Here is a 23,356-nt window from a genome sequence, read left to right on the forward strand (position 1 = left end):
CAAACCAAATGATGGCTTTGCGCGTCAACTCACTTAACCCTAACTTTGATGTCTCATCCACTTTTCTTAAACATGGATAGTCAAGTTATGAATTAAAAGAAGTATTTACTCGTTACCAAACAAAGTTTTACGTACTTCGAGGTTTGACCGAATTGTAGAGACTGTACTCCTCACCAACTAAAACAACGGAGCAACGCACCTAGGGTCCAAATAACCCCCCATCTTTCCATTAGTTTCAGTGCAATTATCTTTACTTTTTACTCTCACAAATACCAAAGCTATCGTGACGAAAATAGGTGAAAATAGCTGCCTCCACATTCAACTCCCTTAAAGCCAAAGCGGTGCTGCAACCCCTCCGTCCTGTCCTGTTCATGCATCCTCCATTTTTTATTTGTTTAAATCATTCAGTTAAATTTCATTTTCAATATTCTATATTAATTTTAGGGTTTAACTTTTAAAATTATATTAACGAAACGATTTTGATGAAGTATCAAAATATTTTTCATCAATATTTTAAAATATCAATCTCTCAAGTAAATAAACATATTTTAAAAAAGTTTATAAATATTTTATTTGGAGTGATTTTTTATTTTTGCAAAAGAGGAGCCAACCACCATGCATAAACAGCTTGTAATCCTTTATATATTTGGAAGTGTCCCTATCCCTCACTCAGCAGGATAGTGTTATCTATACTCTTTTGTCAAGGTATTTTAATAATCCACAATTATTTTAAGTAAGATAAGATTAACACGTGATTTCATTTCTTAATATATAATAACATAAAGAAATGGAAGAAAGAGATCTCGACCTCACAGATTCCTCCAACTTAATTTCTTCAAAATTAGGTAAAATGCTAATTTTAAATTCCATTTAGTCCATTTTAGAAATTTTCAAACGATTTGATTTTCGGTATTTTCATAAACTTTGAATTTTTAATTTATTTTAATAAAATATTTTCTAAAATTATTATATAATTTGTCTCCTCAACTTGTTTAAAAGTATCTAATTGGAATCTAATTTTTTAAAACTTAATTAATACCTAAACTTGTATTTCGTTATCCAAGTCACTAACATAATTAATTTAGCTTAACGCGACACTAATAACCGAGTTCGATGGAGACATATGACAACCTCTCAATATGCCATGTGGCAAAGCATAAATTAAAAAAATATTTTTGAAGTTTTATTAATTTATATATTTTAAAGACTTTAATTTTTTTATTTTATACCTGCCACATGACTAGACCTGCTCATGGGTTGATCAACCCGGCCTGGCCTAAAGGCCCGCCCTAGAAATGAGAGGGTTTGGGCAAAAATATAGTCCCGAAAAATAGACTTGGCAAAAATAAAGCCTGCTTTTAAAAACAAGACAGGTATCGAGTAAGACATTTTGTCCCGAGCCCGGCCCTGCCCGAATTCGCTAAATGACAAAAAAATCTACTTTTTCTTTTTTTTATTATTTTAATGATATTTTCTTATTTTTTTCTCCTTATTTTGCTATCATTTCACTATTATTTTGCTACTATTTTGTTGTTATTGTTTGGCTATTGTATAACACTTGTTTTATTGTTAATTTTGTTATTATTTTAAAGACATTTTCTTGCTAAGTTACATCTATCTTAGTATTATTTAAGTATAAATTTTTGTAAATTTTATTTTCAAATTGTTCGAAAATATTTATTTTAATGTTTTTAGTATTTTTGATGTATTATATATATATATTTAAAAATTATGTAAAAAATATAATGTAAAAAATAATAATATGGGTGGGCCGGGTCAGGCCTAGGTTTTAGCATTTTTTCGAGTCAAGCCCAGGACTAGCAAACGAGCTTATTTGTTTTGCTTGGGTCCGACCAGAACCTGGCCCCGACCCATGATTACCTCTACACATGACATACTGAGAGGTTACCATATGTCACTATCGAATTGGCTATCAGTGCCATGTTAGCACAAATTAACAACGTTAGTGTGAAGTTACCAACCTAAATAACGAAATATAATTCAAGTATTAATTAGGTGCTTTTAAATAAATTAAGGGAGCAAACAATATATTAATTTTTTTATAAGGTTTCAAGAAACGAAAACGAAAGAAGAATTTGAACTTAGTTTAAAAAAGAGTTAGGATCAATATAGCATTGCTTCTAAGAAGCACTTTTGAGACAAAAAAAAAACTTGTGGGACAAAAATACTTTTGAGATAAAAGCATTGCCAAACAAGATGTTTTTTTCTCCTGAAAAAATTCAAATCCAATTGAAAATGCTAAAAATCAGAAAAAAAATTTAATTTGTCATTTTCCTATTAAAAAAAAGATATAGATGATGTGAAATCATAATTTCATATAATCTGTCTCTTTAAAAAGTACTTTTAAGACAAAAGATACTTTGTAAAAATAATTTTTAAACTAGAAGGAAGGAGAACAAAAAAATTATAACTTTAAAAAATAATACTAAATTAAACGTCAGTAATTGCAAGCAGAGAAGCGCTTAGCGATTCACATTTTGTTCATGCTTTCATTATTTCCATACCTTTTTTCGCCAAGGTTTTTAGCACTTTTTTCCAGTGTTTGGTGATACTCGTTTTGTTGCGACACCAGATAACGTAAATCTCCTCTCCCCTAAATAAAAGCACAAATTATTATTGCTATTTGGTGGGTTATATTATTTCATATATGAAATACTAATACTAATTCAAGTCAAACACACAATAAAAAGAAAAAAAAATATAGATCGGAGGGTGATGGATGCATCAAATTTAGCTCAGCGTCATTGATGGTCTCATTTATGTATTTGTTTCATAATATAACCATGCAATGAAAAAAAAGAAAGATCAATAATTAATTAGGAAAGAGAGGGTCAACGTCGTCATTTCGGTCGTTTTTAATCACGCTATAACCATCGTTGAAAACGCAAGCGAAATCAGAATTCAGGACGACAAAGCCCTTTTCTGCTCAAACCTTTTTTTCTTTTACATGTTTTTATTTCTAATTTCCTTCTTCAAATCTTTTAAAGAAAAAAACCAACGCCGCAAAGAGAAAAACACTCGTGGGTCGTACGTGGGCTGCCTTTTCACTTTCGTCCTCATTATTTTACCTCTTCAAATTTAAAACCCCTCCAAAATCCCTCTCAACGCTACTCCGGCAAAAGGAGCTAAGACTTTTAATTTTTTCTCCCCATAGCAGTAGCATGTCAAACTCGGGCGGGTACGCGGTAGCCCGAACTCAGACGAGGGACCGATTCTACAATCCGCCAGCGCTGAGGCGACATCAGCAGTTGCAGAGGAGGCAACTCACACACAGACCGTTGCTGAGTGAGCTACGGAAACCGTCGGATAAGGAGAGCCGAGTCAACTCAGTCGATTCAGTGGCTGAGACTCGGGCAGATTCTGACGACTCTACATTGTCGAGGCCTAACTCGGTCTGCTACTCTTCGCCGAATATTGCTAAATTGACCAATTTGGATAGGCTCATGGAATCAGTCACCCCTTTTGTCCCGGCTCATTGCTTCTCTGAGGTATTGTGGAAGACTTTCGTCGTAGCTAAACATAGTTCTGGAGAATTATATTTTGAGGTTTTTTTTTTTTTTTGAAATTTTTAATGGCTATACAAGAACAAAGAAAAGAGAGCTAATTACCATTTGGCTGAGAAAAAGAAGAGCTTATGTTGGGAAAGTAATGCAAATGTTTTTTTATTTATTTCTAATTTAAAATGTAATGGTCAGAAGTTTGGTACAAATTCCAACTTGTGAGAATTAGCTGCATTATGCTAATTAATGGTGTTGGGGGTTTTACTGTGTGTCTATGAAAGATTTAGATTTATCTGGTTCGAATCAACATTACGTCTTGTTAATGAAAATAAAAACAGCGGATTTATATTTCTCATATATTAATGATCAAAAAGTAGATTGATTTAATTGGTTCAAGCTATATTTAAGGGAGAGTTTGAAAGAGGTTTCATTATATATTCTCTTAGCAATTTGTTGGGGATCAGGAATCTTAAGTTCTTACTTCACGGCATTCATTTCAACATTTGTGTTTTTCCTTCTGTTTATTGGTTTGATAGGCACAACTGAGGGGAAAGGAAACCCGTGAAGTGGATTTACGCTTATATTATTGGCTCGGTGATCTTTGGGAATGTTTTAGCGAGTGGAGTGTATACGGAGTCGGAGTGCCGCTATTGTTGAATGGGAGTGATTCTGTTAAGCAATACTATGTTCCTTACTTGTCAGGCATACAATTGTATGTAGATCCACATCAGCCGAGGTGAGCTTCTTGCTGCTATATCCTTCCTAAATTTTCCTCTTCCCTATTCATAAATTCCCGTTAGTATGGTAGTTGTATTTATTGTTTTTTGTCATGTCAGATTGCTCTCTTAACTATGTGGCAGCGATGAATATTCTAGATTCTTATACATTATTGGTTCTTATGCTTCCTCTTGATATTGCAACGATGTAGTAAGTTAAATTGATGGTTGATATCTTTATCGATTTTTTTTCCTTATTATCTGGCGACAAGAAACCTTGAATGCTCTCTCTTAAACCACCTAACTTGTTTTGGAATGGTTGGTTGGCTGTCCTACATAATGCATCCATTGCTACAATATTATTTGCTGACAGATAATGTTGATTTGACGTGTTCTCTAGTTGCACTGTCATCAACCAGGGAATATGCTTCCCATACATGATTTTATACTTTATACATACTGAAATGCACCTGAAAAATAATGGTTCCTTAATTGTTAAATTATTAATTTATGATGTTACATCTGATCTGCACAAATACCACTGCCTTGCTTTGCTCTCTCTCTTGGACTATGACTATTATTTGACAGAACTGTAACTGTGACAGTATGCTTAGGAGAATGATCATTGACTTTGTGCAAATGAGTGACTAATTACCTGCTACATCCAGGCATTGATTCTGTTATACTTGGTCTGTTAAATCTTATTTTGGGTACTAGTTGAGCAGCATACCTGATATTAGGTGATACGCATGTAAAAAACTATGGAGCTATTGAGTTGCCTTACTGTTAATCTGCAAAAATTTGCCAATGTGCTGAACTATCAGGAGGACTAGTGACATCGGTGATGCTGAGTCTTCAAGAGAAATTAGTAGTGCTGGAACTAGCGACTCTGAAACAGACAGGAGAGTGAAAGGTGGTATTGATGGAGCTTGGGCGCATCACAACTCCGAGAGGACAAATGGATCTCCTATGAGTACCTCTAGTGATGAAGTGGAGGTTGGCAAGTCAAATGGGCAGCTGGTTTTTGAATACTTTGAACAAGAGCAACCACATCATCGGAAACCTTTATATGACAAGGCAAGTTCACATGGTGGTGATTTACAATGTTAGAGTTCTTTTTCCTAAACTGTTTGTTTGTCCTTACTTGGATGCTTGTGGCACCTTTTTCTGACCCAACAGATTTCAAGTCTTGCATCTCAATTTCCAGAGATCAGGATGTACAGGAGCTGTGAACTATTGCCAGCAAGTTGGATATCGGTGGCTTGGTAGAACATCTTATACTTCTAAAGATTGCCAAGTCACTGTTTTTTTAAACTTTATCTTTGTTTGGTTATATTATTTTTGGTCTAGGTACCCAATATACAGAATACCTATGGGTCCAACCCTCCAAAATCTGGATGCATCTTTCTTGACGTTCCATTCTTTGTCAACACGTTCTCAAAGTATACCCCATTCTCTCTCATTTAAGATCATGGGGCTTAAACCCGCATTGCTGGGCTATAGTACATATTTTGTTGAGTTAATTTTGCCCATTATTTTACGTCTGGAACAGGTAAAAATCAGCTGGAGTATTCTGCTTCTAGCAGTAGGAAAGCCTGTGGTGTTGATCCCTATTCAAATATCTCTCTACCTGTTTTTGGTCTTGCTTCCTATAAATTGCGAGGTTCAATTTTGACTCCCGGTGGTATCCAAGAATCGCAGCAAGCAAGCTCTCTGTTACAGGCTGCTGACAATTGGCTGCAATGCTTACAAGTCCGACATCCTGATTTCCAGTTTTTTTTATCACATAACTCACAGTGGAGATAACAAAGGTACCTTAATTCTCTGTAACTGAACATTTGAGTAAGTCGGGAGAATCCTAAAGCTCAGTTGGAATGATATTTGGTGAGGGCTGATATGAACTTACTTGAAACCTGATACAGACTGCTTGTGGTTGCATGATGTGGAGGAGGAGATCAGCTTCTGCTACTAGATAGCATTCATCGAGATTCCCAGGCATTGGAAACGATGGGTACAAGACAGCTGTTTTGCAATATTTACTGGCAGGATCCAAGAAACTATGATTTGCTCATTGGAATCTTGATCATCACTCAATTGTTTTGCTGTGTGGCTGGTTCAAGTTTTGTCATGGTATGGTTGTGAATCATAAGCATGTAACCTTGTTTCTCTGCATCAACATGATTCTCTAATGAACATTTACAAATATCGACAAAAGTTGAGATGCCTGTCCTGTATTTGCAGATTTATACGCATACCTGTACTTCCCAGAAAAGGAAATACTCATATAACTTATCACCCTTTTTTTTAATAACTTTTTATAAAGCTTTCTTTAGTTCTGTAATGAAGGGAATACTGGTTATTGTTATTCCTGGTCATGTGAGATACGTAGCCTGCTTGACTGAACCCGCACCAAATCTTAATTAAAATGAGCAAATTGCATCAGATCGGACACGGAAGACCTTTGAATTACAAATATGAAGAAACATAAACACACCATAGCACATATATTATTAAGGCACGTGCCATTACTGAAACACATTGTTCAATTTGTTAAGACCTATGAAGCTTTACATTCACTAGCAAATGTAAGGTTTAAACAAAGCTGCTATTGGCATTTATGAACCGATGCTTTAAACGGGAAAAATACAAGAGTCTGAACTCTGTTGTAGCCTAATTGATAAGCATCAACCAGTTAAATAAATTACATTACATTCTTGAATCTATCCTAGCTTCTATATTGAAGTATCAGAATGTTCAATGCAAGAACATGGCTGACGGGCAACGGCATGTGCGCTAAAAATTTTGAAGTCACCAACCGTCTACTCTTTTCTGTCTTGATTATAAGCCACCATCAATGATGGTGGATAATAATAGCCCTTGTACAAATTCACACCTATTTGCCTTCTCCGAGTGCTCCTTATCTGACAATGGCGACGGGTGAGCATCTCTGCACACCATAGAACTATCATGAATTTGTATTCGGTGAAGGGGAAAAAAGCTTTTAAAGTAATAACCACCGGTAGAAAAACAGGAAGGTAAAACCATATCCCGGTACCATTAACAGCAGAAGACAACATTAACCTTGTATGTCCCAAAAGAGGTGAATCAAAGGAAATCAATTAGAAAAATGAAACATCTACTTGACTGTAGGAGCTTAAACTTGCTATCAGGATTGCATTAAGTAGAAGATTAAATGGGAGCAAAGCCTCATAAGACACTGTTCTCATTCTTAGTTTCCCACTAACCATCGCTGGATTTTATAGTCCCTTCTTTTTCCTCAACATGTAAGTCAATGTCGTTATGGTGTGTAGCAATTTGGTTAAGCTCTAGAATTTAGAAAACCAAAAGTTATCTCTTATTTTTTCATGTATCATACCTCTTTAACAATTGAAAGAGAATAACATAATCATGCTGTTGCAGCATGGTTTCCAAAGGGTGTAGCTTAGCTCAACCACGGAAGAAAAAATCTTAAAAATAGATAAAATAACTTACTTTTCTAATATATTCTCATTGGAGCCTTTTTCTTCCATGGTCACTTCAGTAGGAGTGACAGGCTGTACACTTTCGGATGAATCAGCTGGAGGTGCACTGTAAAGAAATGAAAGCAATGGATCGGGTGCTGTATTGGACGAAGAGAGTGAAGACCACGACCTGGAAAGAAGAGACTGATAATGTGCATCATGCAACTCCTTCCTCAAGGAAGAAAGAGTTGAATAAGAGTCGCCTTTACCAAAATCTAATTTGTGGTTACTGTAATCATTGGTCAAGGAACACAACTCATGAACCTCAAAGCATCACAAGGTCTCAGAAACATAAAAGGGAGTTTTTCAGAGAGATTATTTACTAAGAGAAAGAGGATGTCATGAGAAACAATTCAAGCACAATGACATAATCTAGAACAGGTAGTTGAAATAAAAGGGGGAAAAAAAAGAAAGGAATAATTAAAATCTCCTACTCAAATGAAATAAAAGGATATCCTGAAAATATTCCCATGTTGTGCTGTTATGTGGTCAACCATGTTCATCCCTACTCTCTGAGCACAAACGGGACATACCTGCAATTATAAGCAATATTGATTAACTGATTTTAAACTCCTTTTATGTCAAAAGTGTAATTAAAACTAAGCTATCTTGAAGTGCCCTGATTATTCTGAGATTCAATAAGAACACTTCCGTCTGGTAAGACCAGCATCAACTATAATATATGGACACATATTAATGAAAGTTCTGTAAGCTATAATATACCCTGACTATGTACAAAGCCCTTATTCCTGCCAACTAGCCAACACGTACACAAAAAAAGGAGAGAGAATGGGTTCTGCCACCTTCAGTAAATTAAACCAAAGCACATATACCAAAAGGGACTCTACAAATATCATAAGAAAGTGGCCATTATGGTCCAATAATAAAAGACATTTCACCATTAAATGGATGAAGGTGGGAACAAATATTGTCCAGTGGCTTTAGCAATCATCTATGCACTACCAGTGATAGAAGAAATTATAAGTCATATAATTTGGAAAGGTGGATGAAGCAAATGATCACTTCTAAAGCTTCTACGAGTCAGAATGTGAAGGGGGTTGGGGATAAAATGAGTGACACTAGAGATATAGTGGTGAATAAGAAGGGCGTTGGGGATAAAGTGTATTCATGAATCTAAGTTTCCAGCTGGATTACCAAACACCATCAAGAATCATTCTTCTTCCCCAAATAGCAAAAGCATAGATAGCACTAAAACATGGATCCGTACAGTAGAATATTATATCGTTGACCGAGTTTAACTTCCAAGGGATTCTTTATGTTGGGTCAACTAAAGCAAACAGCCACTAAAGGATGCCTTCTTTTCTAACCATTATCCACGATCACCAAAGTAAAAGCATATCCAGGAAGACTAAAAACATTCCCTAAATATCAATTCTAACAATGGTTCAAAAAAAATATTTATGCCTAACAAAAATCCAGAAGGGGAGTGCATAGCATACCCCATATCCAGCTTCAAGATGATGCTCCTCGTCAATATGGCAGCACAAGCCCAGTAAATCGAAATCCTCCGAACAATACGGGCAGGGGTATTCCGTCATCAATTCGTCATCTTCTTCAATCTCTTCAAAATCAATACAAAGATCTGCTTCCAAAATCAAGAACTCAACATTCAGTAACCACGTAAAACCTAGAAAACAAAAGAAATATAAAAAAAAATACTAACCACTTTGGGATTTAACAGTGGATTGATAGCTCCTGGATGAAGCTGAGAAGGCAAAGCTCCAAGTATCGTCCTCCATTGAAACTTAGATAACACTGTAAACTGTAGCTGGGTTTGATTGTAAAAGCGAAAGAATCCAACACGACTGCTTCTTAGATTCTCCTTTTCTATTCCTCTTTTTCTTCTGCCTTAACCTTTCTGGTTTAGGGACAAAGAGCGACTTAAATAGGAGGAAACTAACTTCGGGGAAAATAGGGGAAATTTTTGTATGTTTTCTTTTTTCGTTTTTATTTTACCCTTTTTTATAAGGTTGTAATTTGTACGAGAGAGCTGGAAACTTAGCCAACACGAATTCGGACTTTATGAAATGACCACCAGCTCCCGCCTATTTATCATTAACTACCCTCTTAACCAACCAACACTACACCATAGTTTATTATCTTTTTCCACATTTTTTTTAAAAATTCCCTAATTAATATAATATAATTATAAATATTTATAAAATAAAACAACAATAAATAATAAAATTGGAGGTACAAATGTAACATTGCACGTGTCCATATTTTACCCAAATAGAACTCAATCTCATTTACCTTAATTACCTTTTTATGCCAAAGTTCGGCTTTATTACTTAACTCACACATTGAGGTTCCTTAATGAGATGGAATTGCGGGTGCCGGCCGTGGCTGTTTTGTCTTTTTTATTTTATTTTTGCTTTTTTTAGTTTTTTATTTATTTGCACTTTTAGAAAGAGAAAGGTAATTTACATTCTTTTTTCAGGGAATTTTATATAATAATTACTACTTTTTTATTTCTTAAACAATGGCCGGTGGAGATTTTCTTTTAAATGTGCCTTTTTTTGTTAAGTAAAATAATATTTTAAAAAATTAATTACAAAAATATATAGGGTTTAGATTATCTACGAAAATCGGATGTTTTCTACTATGTTATTGGATGTCGTCAACCTATGAGGCGATACTGCTCTAAATTTTCCCCAAATGATCAACCAATTATGTCGTTCAAAAAAAAAAAACTTTGTGGTATCATCTAACACATTGGCGACATTGGTTTGAAATTAAAGAAATACATGTATTTTCTCCTAATTAATATACGGGTATAAAAAATTAATTTTTTTGTGGTGTCGCCTAATACATTGACAACACCGGTGTGATTTTTTTAAAAAATGTGGCAAAAGGGGTAAAAAAGACGAGAAAGAAAAAAAAGAGTTGATGTCAAAGGGTCCTGCCAACATGTCAGGTGGCACCGATTTAAAATTTAAAAAAAAAATTACAGTTGTGAAAAGAAAAAAAAAGAGATGAAAAGTGACTTTTAATGGATATTGCCTAATAGTGTGGTGGCACCAAAACCCCAATAAATACCCCTTCTCGGCCAAATAAAAAGTAAATTTCGATTGTTTATGGTTTCAAACAAAACGGGAGAGAAAAAACGAGTTGTTAGAAATCAAAATAAAAGATCAACAATATTTGTTTTTCATTTTAGAATTTAAGTTTTTTTTTTTCAAAAATCAAGTTTGAGTTGATAAGGTCAGTTTGTAATTATTTTTATGTAATTTTATTTTATTTTACTATTATGTATAATTATGTGACTATATATTGATATGAGATGCAAGTTATATTGTTTGATAAAAAGTGTTTTGTTGCTTTAAATTTGTATGATAATTTTAATAAGAACTAACATATATTTTTATTTTTAACTTATTTTATAAATTTAGTATCGAAGATGAATAACTAATTCTTCGTATACGTCCATTTTGATAGGGTAATTTTTCAAACAAAAGTTGGTTTCATATTTGAATCACGCCATCAAATAGAAACGAGGTTTAACAAGACTATAAAACTTAATGAAATCAAATAAAAGATTAGTGCAAAAATTGCTCGATGTTGTGGGAGGAGGATGTCTAGACTATTCTACAAATTTCCAATTTCATCCAATCCGTACAAATAGAGGGAGATGGAACTTCTAAAGGATGATGACGTAGAGACTATGACCGCACTATATTGCTCTCCTGGTAACATTGAACTAGTTGAGATGTTTGCTGAGTTAGCGGATGTTGAGCCCGTACAAAATGTCACCATGTTAAATCAATAATATAGAGTTCATGACCTCGTATACAGATGTTTTGAGAGTGTTTGTCAACAGGCAATCTTCTGTACATGGGTTTGATTTTGATCTGAATGTTGGGTAGGTAAAATCATGCGATTATGGAGTAACATCGACATGGGGTGACAATCCACACAATGCTCTTATTGTGTATAATAACCCTCATTTAGGTCCCCATTTATGGATACATCCATTAGTGTTTGGTACTGATGTATATGTGAAAATGGATCCAATAATGATGGTGGTTTTGATCATTAGGGTGAAGATTTTAGTGATCCCAATCTCGATGAGGTCCTAGATGATATCAACGACAAAGGCGCAGACGATGATGATAATGTATACGCCCTTCTGCTCGAGAACCTGACACATGGCATTGTTATACAAAATGATCCTTTAGGCCACATGTTGAGCGTAGATCCCGATGTTGTGTATGCATCCGGTTCCCTGAATACCCGGATATAATACCTTTCCATAGGTTGGCACCAAATCCCGAATCAAAAAAGTTGGTTGTAGGTCAACAATTCCCAAACAAGAAGGAATGTGTATTTGTCATCAAGAAGTATAACATGAAAGTGTCGATGGACTACAAAGTTGTTGTATCTAAACTAACATTATATATCGGGAATGTTGGAGGCTTGTAGAAGGTTGCAACCGGTAGGTATGAGTTGTATTGATGTAGAGGTCACAATTGTGGGAGATTTAGAAATATGTAGGGCCTTGTACATGCATTGCTGCACAAATGACACAAGATTATAGGAAACTTGATGCAAAATAATCTATAATCGCATCATGTCACTGGTGAAAGACATGCCCACTATTCCTATATCGGTCTTAGACTGCTCATGGATCGGGCTACCGGTCCAGTGTAGGTCCTCTCGAAATTTGGGAGGGTTTGGGTAAAATATTAGGCCTGAAAAATGTGTTTAGGCCAAAAAAAATATGCTCATTTAAAATATGGGTCAAACTAGGGTTTGGACATTTTAGGCTCAAGCTGGTCCATTTTAAGTTTATAATTATTTATATTATGTTATTTAGAACACATTAAAAAATAAGTATATACTAAATATATAATACTACTCTAATGTAAACATTAAAAAACTTTAAGATGACTACATAAAATATAATATATAAAATAATTAAATATTAAAATAATATAATATAAATATTTAAAATTTTAAAAATAATATGGGTGAGCCTAGAATGAGCTTGGGTTAGTCTTTTGTAAATATGGATAGGTTTGGGCAAAATTTTAAGCCCATATTGCGAGTTAAGTTTGGACTTGAGCAAATGAAAATATGTTAATATCATGCTTAAACATGGCTCAATCCGACCCATGAGCACCTTTAATCGGTCTTGATTGCTGACATGCAATCTCGATTTCAATACAGAGTGTTAGACAGGAAAGCAAGGTAGGATAAACAGATGGCGATGGAACAATTGTATGGTGATTGAGATGTGTGTACAATGAACTTCATGTTTGATATGGTGCCCTAAGTGTAATATATACGTTTGTAAACTTGTATTTTTTTGAACAAATTGGTTAATAAAACAATTCATGGATTACATTAATATACTTTGTATAATGTCCTTATGTGACTTTTGTATGCAAAGTAAAATAGAAGCAAATATTGGCTCATTGGTTGTCTAATATTTAAACTAATACTAAGCGGTATTATGTGATTGGATCATAATACAGAAAGATAACTTGTATTAACAGACAAACCTGAACCTAAACATGTTCTTAATTTAATCGTAATGAGCAAAGCGATTGAAAGACTAATAAGTCGTCAATCAAGTCCAATTGGGGAGATGCCTTGTCTTAGGCATCGGAGCGAATGACTCCTAGAAGATAGAGACATAGATGTAACTAACTAGATTGACAATACATGAAACTGGACCCAAGAATAATTGACCCTGAATCAGTTTATGGATTTATTCACTTGTGACGTTCAAAGTGTGAGATACCTTAATCTCGAATGGATGATGGACTATGTATGTGACTCATATACTTTAATGTAAGTAAAAGCTTGAGTTCAAATAGATAATGAATCAAAAGTTGGTGTGTTGGGTATACGGCTTTTGCAAAGATATAGTGTCATTCACAACAATTGGAACTCATAGCCGAGATATTGGTAAATGATATCCTTTTATAGGCATTACATGGTAAATGAAAAGTGTAAATGCCCAATTTTACCGGGCCCATCAAAAATAAACCAAGAAATAAAAAAAGTCCAAAATATTTACAAGCCCAAAAGAAAAATTATTACAAACCTAAAATAAAAACCCTAGCCCAAACAATTACAAGCCCACAACCTAAACTAATTGAAACCCTAAGTTCCCCATATGTGCAGACCCTCACCTCGGTCTCGCTCGCTCGTCTCCCGAGGCCTAACCCTTCATTTGTCTGCCTTACACTAAAGCGACAAAGGCGCTCTTCTCCGCCTCACAACACTTGCAAAAATGATGAAAAGAAAGCATAAACAATAAGAATAAACGAAAAAGAAGCAAAGACAAATGAAGTAGCAAGGGTAGTAGCAAACAGAGTATAAAAAAAGTAAAACATGTATCAATCGGCTATAAAAGCCACGAATCCATGTAATATTTTGGGGACAAGATATACACATGAGAATAATCAAAAGCAAGCAGATAATTTCAAAAGGTAGCAATTTTGTTTTTGAAGTAAAGAAATAATAGTAAGTAAATAAAAGAAAGGAAATGGTTACCTTAATCGCCATAGTCGGAGTTTTCTCCAGTCTGGAGGGTGGCCGAGTCTGTGGTTCGCTGAAAATCTCGTCGGCGGCCACTGGGAACCAAAATGTCCCTTCGTTTTTTTTCTTTCTCTTTCAAAATTTTGGTGGGTTTTTGGGCATTTTGGTTTTAAATCGGGGTCGAGGGTAGAAAAACAATAAAAAGGGTTTTTTTTTATTTTGTCGACCATCGTGGATGGCGGTCACGGCGGAGCCCGGCTACCCCGACAATCGGATGTAGGATTGGTTCAAAGAATAAAATAGGAAGACTTTCAGTATTTTTAAAAAGAGGAGAAATAAAATTTTTGAAGAATTTTTGGCTTAAATAACCTAGTGAAACGACGCCATTTCACTCAGCCCCCCAAACACCCAAAACGACGTTGTTTTGGAGGGCCAACCCGAGATCCGACCCAGGACCCCTAAGATCCGCGTGTTTTTAGACGAAGGGTCTAATTACGCATTTAGCCCTTTTGCTTTTTTAGTTTTTAATCCATCTTTTTTTGTTTTTAATTGCACCTATAATTTTATTTTATTTCATTTTAGTCCTTAAATGAACGATGCCATTTTGGGACAGGAATAATTTCCCATTTAGCCCTTGTTATATTTCACGCATTTTGTTTTGATCCTTATTTCTATTTTATTAATTTTTTGTGATTTATAATTTGTACCCTAATTTCATTCGATTTCAATTCAATCTTTAGTCTATTTAAGTTCAACTTTTATTATTTTAAACAGTTTCATTTATTATTTTGTTTGATTTATTTATTTATTTATTTTCAAATTTATGGATACATCCATTAGTGTTTGGTATGATGTATATGTGAAAATGGATCCAATAATGATGGTGGTTTTGATCATTAGGGTGAAGATTTTAGTGATCCCAATCTCGATGAGGTCCTAGATGATATCAACGACAAAGGCGCAGACGATGATGATAATGTATACGCCCTTCTGCTCGAGAACCTGACACATGGCATTGTTATACAAAATGATCCTTTAGGCCACATGTTGAGCGTAGATCCCGATGTTGTGTATGCATCCGAGTTCCCTGAATACCCAGATATAATACCTTTCCATAGGTTGGCACCAAATCCCGAATCAAAAAAGTTGGTTGTAGGTCAACAATTCCCAAACAAGAAGGAATGTGTATTTGTCATCAAGAAGTATAACATGAAAGTGTCGATGGACTACAAAGTTGTTGTATCTAAACTAACATTATATATCGGGGAATGTTGGAGGCTTGTAGAAGGTTGCAACTGGTAGGTATGAGTTGTATTGATGTAGAGGTCACAATTGTGGGAGATTTAGAAATATGTAGGGCCTTGTACATGCATTGCTGCACAAATGACACAAGATTATAGGAAACTTGATGCAAAAATAATCTATAACTGCATCATGTCACTGGTGAAAGACATGCCCACTATTCCTATATCGGTCTTAGACCTGTTCATGGATCGGGCTACCAGTCCAGGCCCGTAGGTCCTCTCGAAATTTGGGAGGGTTTGGGTAAAAATATTAGGCCTGAAAAATGTGTTTAGGCCAAAAAAAAATATGCTCATTTAAAATATGGGTCAAACTAGGGTTTGGACATTTTAGGCTCAAGCCTGGTCCATTTTTAAGTTTATAATTATTTATATTATGTTATTTAGAACACATTAAAAAAATAAGTATATACTAAATATATAATACTACTCTAATGTAAACATTAAAAAAACTTTAAGATGACTACATAAAAATATAATATATAAAATAATTAAATATTAAAATAATATAATATAAATATTTAAAAATTTTAAAAATAATATGGGTGAGCCTAGAATGAGCTTGGGTTAGTCTTTTGTAAATATGGATAGGTTTGGGCAAAATTTTAAGCCCATATTGCGAGTTAGGCTGGACTTGAGCAAACAGAAAATATGTTAATATCATGCTTAAACATGGCTCAATCCGACCCATGAGCACCTTTAATCGGTCTTGATTGCTGACATGCAATCTCGATTTCAATACAGAGTGTTAGACAGGAAAGCAAGGTAGGATAAACAGATGGCGATGGAACAATTGTATGGTGATTGAGATGTGTGTACAATGAACTTCATGTTTGATATGGTGCCCTAAGTGTAATATATACGTTTGTAAACTTGTATTTTTTTGAACAAATTGGTTAATAAAACAATTCATGGATTACATTAATATACTTTGTATAATGTCCTTATGTGACTTTTGTATGCAAAGTAAAATAGAAGCAAATATTGGCTCATTGGTTGTCTAATATTTAAACTAATACTAAGCGGTATTATGTGATTGGATCATAATACAGAAAGATAACTTGTATTAACAGACAAACCTGAACCTAAACATGTTCTTAATTTAATCGTAATGAGCAAAGCGATTGAAAGACTAATAAGTCGTCAATCAAGTCCAATTGGGGAGATGCCTTGTCTTAGGCATCGGAGCGAATGACTCCTAGAAGATAGAGACATAGATGTAACTAACTAGATTGACAATACATGAAACTGGACCCAAGAATAATTGACCCTGAATCTGTTTATGGATTTATTCACTTGTGACGTTCAAAGTGTGAGATACCTTAATCCTGAATGGATGATGGACTATGTATGCGTGACTCATATACTTTAATGTAAGTAAAAGCTTGAGTTCAAATAGATAATGAATCAAAAGTTGGTGTGTTGGGTATACGGCTTTTGCAGTATATAGTGTCATTCACAACAGTGGAACTCATAGCCCGAGATATTGGTAAATGATATCCTTTTATAGGCATTACATGGTAAATGAAAAGTGTAAATGCCCAATTTTACCCGGGCCCATCAAAAAATAAACCAAGAAATAAAAAAAAAGTCCAAAAATATTTACAAGCCCAAAAGAAAAATTATTACAAACCTAAAATAAAAAACCCTAGCCCAAACAATTACAAGCCCACAACCTAAACTAATTCAGAAACCCTAAGTTCCCCATGCGTGCCGCACCCCTCACCTCGGTCTCGCCGCTCGCGCCTCGTCCCGAGGCCTAACCCTTCATTTGCTGCCTTACACTAAAACGACAAAGGCGCCTCTTCTCCGCCTCCGTCAACACTTGCAAAAATGACAGAAAAGAAAGCATAAACAGCGCAATAAACGAAAAAGAAGCAAAGACAAACAGAAGTAGCAAGGGTAGTAGCAAACAGTAGTATAAAAAAAAGTAAAACATGTATCAATCGGCTATAAAAAGCCACGAATCCATGTAATATTTTGGGGACAAGATATACACATGAGAATAATCAAAAGCAAACAGATAATTTCAAAAGGTAGCAATTTTGTTTTTGAAGTAAAGAAATAATAGTAAGTAAATAAAAAGAAAGGAAACTGGTTACCTTAATCGCCATAGTCGGAGTTTTCTCCAGTCTGGAGGGTGGCCGAGTCTGTGGTTCGCTGAAAATCTCGTCGGCGGCCACTGGGAACCAAAATGTCCCTTCGTTTTTTTTCTTTCTCTTTCAAAATTTTGGTGGGTTTTTGGGCATTTTGGTTTTAAATCGGGGTCGAGGGTAGAAAAACAATAAAAAGGGTTTTTTTTTATTTTGTCGACCATCGTGGATGGCGGTCACATGAGCCCGCTACCCCGACAATCGGATGTAGGATTGGTTCAAAGAATAAAATAGGAAGACTTTCAGTATTTTTAAAAAGAGGAGAAATAAAATTTTTGAAGAATTTTTGGCTTAAATAACCTAGTGAAACGACGCCATTTCACTCAGCCCCCCAAACACCCAAAACGACGTTGTTTTGGAGGGCCAACCCGAGATCCGACCCAGGACCCCTAAGATCCGCGTGTTTTTAGACGAAGGGTCTAATTACGCATTTAGCCCTTTTGCTTTTTTAGTTTTTTAATCCAGTCTTTTTTTTTGTTTTTTAATTCGTACCCTATAATTTTATTTTTATTTCATTTTAGTCCTTAAATGAACGATGCCATTTTGGGGACAGGGAATAATTTCCCATTTAGCCCTTGTTATATTTCACGCATTTTGTTTTGATCCTTATTTCTATTTTATTAATTTTTTTGTGATTTATAATTTGTACCCCTAATTTCATTCCGATTTCAATTCAATCTTTAGTCTATTTAAGTTCAACTTTTATTATTTTAAACAGTTTCATTTATTATTTTGTTTGATTTATTTATTTATTTATTTTCAATTTTAATCAAATTTTTATTAGTATTCACTTATTTATTTACTTATTATCTCCTTTATTATTTTTTAATTTCAAATTGGCTTGTATTTTCCATTTATTGTGCATTCTTTTATTTATATTATTTTATCTTTTATTATTGTTATTATTACTCCATTATTTACTTACTTACTTATCACTTTTTTGTATATAAACTCTAAAAATTATTTATTAGTATTATTTTTATTATTTTGTTATTATTAATATTATTATTACTATTATTATTATCATTTTCATTATTATCATTGTTCATTATGCATATTAGTATCATGATTTATTATTGTTATTATATTGTATATTTTATTATACATATTATGCCATTATTACTACAAATTTTTGTCACATTATCATTACTCGCTAAGCATGACATTTTCTTTCTTACTTTTTAGTCGTTTTTTTATATCATACCCGAATAAATTAAATATATATCATTTTAAGTGTCATATTAATTTTTATCCAATACATAAAAAAAAAGGAAAATTTTAAAATTAAGGCAATGTTCCGTATTTGGAGATCCGGGAACTCGTGCCCTAACTTACAGGGTTCGACTTTCTCTTTGAACCAAGATAACCGAACATTCCTTTTAAAATTAAAACATATGAGATTTTAATTAAGATATTTTCAAAAATCTAAGGTATTGTGTCCTAACTTACGGGGCATGGTCTTTCTTTTCGATTAACTCAAAATAAGGCATTTTTCATTTAATTTAATTTAGTTAAATCGTATCTTAATAACATTATGCAAAAAGGAATCGTATTTTAAAATCTCCTCAAATTTTCAATTCTCGACACTAAAGATGCCAATTAATCAACTAGGTACCAATTTTGGGCGTAACGAGGGTGCTAATTCTTCCTTGTGCATAACCGACTCTCTAACTCATTTTCTAGATTTTAGTAGACTTAAAAGTATTGTTTTAGTAAATCGAACCGTTTATCAAAATGATCAAATTATGAGGTGATCCGATCACACCTCATAAAAAAAGATTAGTGGCAACTCCCATTTTCATTTTTAAATAAAAATTTGATTTCAAAAAAATGGTTTTGACAAAAAGTAAACATTACCATGAGTTGTTCGTATTTGTTATGAATGACTTGATTACTATTTGATAGTAATTGACTTTTCATGAAAGAAGATATAATGGTTACCACGAGATAAAGTAGAGTCATATTGGGAGAGCAGATTTACCCCAAAGAGATTAAAAATATCCTATAAGGGTAACACGCTTATGACAAGGTCATTGGACAAGCACTGATCGAGTTGCTTTTGTAACAATTTGTCATTAGGGAGAGCTCAATCGCGATACTATAGTGGACTGACTTCGTGACAATATGAGTTTATAATTAATAGGTGAAAAGTTTGAACTTAATTATAAATCATTTGAGTCCTAATCAGATATATCCAATCGATGTCTCCGCTAGCTCATTGAAACAAAAAAAAATAAATTGCATGTAAAATCAAATAAACATAAATAAATAAAAATGGTAAAGTTAGAAAAATGGAAAATATTTGGAAATGAATGTGGTTTTCTCTAAATGAAAATGAATTAAAATTTAATTTATGGTTTTTGAATTATTATTTATTTAATTAAATAATTGAAGTTCAAAATAGAATTAAATTAATTGGTCATTGTGAATTCGTTGAATGTTGAAATATTAAATATATTTTCTCACGATTCTTTTACGGTAAAGTTGCAATTATTTTAATGAAATTAGAATTGGGTTGATAAAATTATTTAGTTAAGAATTTAATTAATTAATTAATTTAAATTAATTAATTATGTTTATTTTAGGAAATAGAAAAACAAGTATTGGATTAGACTGAATTATAAAATACTGGATTAAATGTCCAAGAAGTACTTATAATTAGACTCGATACGGAAGAGGCCCAAAAGCCCCCCCCATGTTGATACATGGGATGGCAAATCCTAATTTATTTAACTAGGGTTATCACCCCTCTCTCTCCTAGTTAAATTAGGATTTTATTTTTCTATTGAAATAGATTTCTACTAATTCAACAAGGGCTTCACTTTTTCTCTGTATAAATAGATGGCACTGATAGAGTTAAATACACAAATTTGAGATATAGTTATTCTGCCCAAAAATAGTGAGAATTTATTTTCTAAGTATAAATTCTATTGTTCGGAATAACAATTATACTAGTTTCTATTAAAAGGAGGTTTGTTTTTCATTGAAATGTAACGACCCGATAGTCACAGGTATCGAAAAGTGTATTTTTGGGTCTCCATTTTCGTAAAACGGATTCATAAGTATTTATTAAAAATATTTACGAAGTTATTAGTTGTGTGGTTAATTAGGTTTTGGTTAGGTGAATTTGTATAAATTAAGAGTAATTAGGTATAGGGATTAAATTGTATATAGGGTGAAAGTTGAATTATAGATTAAAGAAAAGTAAAGGGACTAAATAAGCAATTAAACCTTATTCCAACAAGTGGATAGTGTTGGTGAATACATGTGTAAAAATAATATACATATGTATATAATAATAAAATATGTATTACTTAATATTTAAGTATATATATTATATTATTATAATAATAAAGTAAATGAAATAATAATAAAACAAAATAAATAAGTAATTAAAACAAAACAAATAAAGAAATAGAAAAGAATAGAAAGAAACAAAATTGAAACGAAACAGAGAAGGAAAGAAAGAAAAGAAAAGAGAAAGAAAGGAGAAAAGTTAGGGTTTCAAGGGTTCAAATCTCAATTGGTTAGTTAATTTAGTTTCTTTTCTTGTAATTTTATGTTTTTGAAATCCCGGTATTAAATACTACTCAACCTATGTCAAAATTTTAAAAATTATTGAGTTTTTAAATGTTTTTATATTGAATAATTTGAGTATTGGGGATTAAATTGATGATTTTAAGTTAGAAATGAAAAAGGATTGAATTGTAGAATAAATTATAAATTTTGAGTATTAGGGACTAAATTGTGAAAATTGTGAAATTTAGGGATTTAAGTGAAATTAGAGAATTAAATCTAGTTTAAAGTGGAAATTAAATGAAAATATATAATTAATTGTGAAGAAATAAAGTTAGTCTCGATTTGGGGACTAAATTGGAATTTAAGCAAATGTTGAATAAAAATTGAAAATATTCAATGTGAAATTGAATTGTATTGTATTAGTAAATTTTAATTGTTTTAATTTTGCAACTAACGTTGTGCCGGAAACCTCGACTAAGAATGGAAAAGATAAAGTCAACGAGGAATAGCTCGGAAATTCTGGTTTGTATTTCTATAATCCGAAACTAGTTATTAATTGTTGTAATTTTCATTTAATGTATATGGTAAGTGTTGAGGTAAGTAATTGATATTTTGATAATTGATTGAATGAATTGAATTGGTAGATATATATTGAATAGATTAATTTTTAATTGAAATGATTATATGTGTAATTATGTGATTATATAAAAAATCAGTATTGGATATTGATTATATCTGAAATGCGAAATTAAACCTTATTAACTGTATCGGGCAGAGTCAGATATAGATGGCATGCCATAGGATTGGACGAGTTTAGGGATTTCTTCGACTTCGAGTCGATGAGACACTGGGTGTCAATTTACTACTTCAGATTAATTCGATGAGGTACTAGGTGTCGATTTACTTTAGTTTAGCTGATAAAACACTGGGTGTCAATTTATTTCTTCAAATTATCCGATGAGGTATTGGGTACCAAACTAGTGTGTTTTGGTTGGGTCTGTGTATCCGTCAGAGTCCGAGTCGTGTTAATAGGGGTAATTAAATGAAATGATACTATGATTGGTATTGGAAAACATTGAATGTGAAATGAAAATGAGACACATGAATTGTATTTTATATTATGAAAAGCTATTTGAATAGAAAATATGATATTTGAAATAGCAAGTGAAGAGAATTGGATATGTTATGAATGATGAGTTTATGAAATTGATTAATTGAATGATTAATGTTGCGGTGTGATTAAATGTATATATTGTAATATCTTGCCTTTAAATTATTCGGATTATAGAAATACCACTGCGTTTATACTCAGCGTATGGTTTTGTTTTCCATGCGCGGGTTAGGTACTTAAGTTTGATTACCGATTCAGTATTCATCAACGATCCCGAACTCAAAACGTGGTGATGTTTATCTCTTTTTGTGTCGGCATGTACCTAGGGCGTCTAAATGTTAAATATTTTGTGGATTGATTGTAAATAAGATTATAAGTTAATATTGGTTGGTTATATACATATGAGTATGTGTTATGTTAAGGCTATAATATGGCATGTTTTAAATTAGTGCATAAATGAATATGATATAGGCAAATAAGAATGAATTTGGTATCTTTACAATTTTGATTTGAAAAAATGTTTAAATTAATATGTTTTGATAATATAATTGTGGTACCTATGAGGTACATTGGTTAGACATCTAGGTTGATTATTTTGACATGTTTTGAAGGTATTTGATCGTATTTTGAATTGGTTGAATAAATGATTTTAAAGTTGCTTGGTGTTCAAGATTTCAGGGGATTGGTAAACTTGATGTCTAAGGTTTATTTTAAGTTCACACGGCCAGACACACGAGCGTGTGACTAGACTGTGTGAGACACACGACTAACACATGGGCGTGTAATTTAGCCGTGTGTCTCCTGCAACTTAAAAATTTCAAAATAGAATGCTCAGGTATTTTCACATGAGCAGAGACACGGGCGTGTGTCTCAGCCGTGTGTGGCACATGGCCTAGCACACAGGCGTGTTGCTTGGCCGTGTGACATAAGTCAATGAGCACCCAATTTTGGACATGACCTAAGATATGGGTGTGTCTCTTGACCGTGTGAGCCACACGGCCTGG

At 33.3% G+C, this 23,356-nt stretch overlaps 2 protein-coding genes across 2 annotated transcripts; one reads left to right on the forward strand and one right to left on the reverse strand.

Annotated features, from left to right (window-relative positions):
- The first annotated feature begins 2,908 nt into the window (after positions 1–2,908).
- LOC105802994 (uncharacterized) lies at positions 2,909–6,451 on the forward strand. Its single transcript, XM_012634924.2, has 7 exons — positions 2,909–3,509; positions 4,058–4,257; positions 5,062–5,314; positions 5,417–5,502; positions 5,588–5,679; positions 5,790–6,048; positions 6,160–6,451. The coding sequence occupies exons 1-6, from the start codon at positions 3,183–3,185 to the stop codon at positions 6,041–6,043; spliced, it is 1,212 nt and encodes a 403-aa protein (XP_012490378.1). The 5' UTR covers positions 2,909–3,182; the 3' UTR covers positions 6,044–6,048; positions 6,160–6,451.
- Positions 6,452–6,712: 261 nt separating this feature from the next.
- LOC105802995 (protein DEHYDRATION-INDUCED 19 homolog 3) lies at positions 6,713–9,717 on the reverse strand. Its single transcript, XM_052623876.1, has 5 exons — positions 9,443–9,717; positions 9,219–9,361; positions 8,213–8,291; positions 7,730–7,988; positions 6,713–7,184 (listed from the first exon to the last, which is right to left on the reverse strand). Exons 1-5 carry the CDS (start codon positions 9,516–9,518, stop codon positions 7,076–7,078), a joined length of 666 nt encoding a protein of 221 aa, XP_052479836.1. The 5' UTR covers positions 9,519–9,717; the 3' UTR covers positions 6,713–7,075.
- Between the last annotated feature and the right edge of the window lie 13,639 nt (positions 9,718–23,356).

This window comes from Gossypium raimondii, chromosome 11 (assembly GCF_025698545.1).
Source record: "Gossypium raimondii isolate GPD5lz chromosome 11, ASM2569854v1, whole genome shotgun sequence".
Lineage (NCBI taxonomy): Eukaryota > Viridiplantae > Streptophyta > Magnoliopsida > Malvales > Malvaceae > Gossypium > Gossypium raimondii.

Excerpts from the sequence above, each read along its gene's own strand:
- LOC105802994 (XM_012634924.2), top strand. The coding sequence starts at position 3,183 with ATGTCAAACTCGGGCGGGTACGCGGTAGCCCGAACTCAGACGAGGGAC. Across the intron at positions 3,510-4,057 it reads CGGCTCATTGCTTCTCTGAG|GCACAACTGAGGGGAAAGGA; the intron begins GTATTGTGGAAG and ends TTGGTTTGATAG. Across the intron at positions 5,680-5,789 it reads TTTGTCAACACGTTCTCAAA|GTAAAAATCAGCTGGAGTAT; the intron begins GTATACCCCATT and ends CGTCTGGAACAG.
- LOC105802995 (XM_052623876.1), bottom strand. The coding sequence starts at position 9,518 with ATGGAGGACGATACTTGGAGCTTTGCCTTCTCAGCTTCATCCAGGAGC. Across the intron at positions 9,362-9,442 it reads CACTGTTAAATCCCAAAGTG|ATCTTTGTATTGATTTTGAA; the intron begins GTTAGTATTTTT and ends TTTTGGAAGCAG. Across the intron at positions 8,292-9,218 it reads ATCTTGAAGCTGGATATGGG|GTATGTCCCGTTTGTGCTCA; the intron begins GTATGCTATGCA and ends TTATAATTGCAG.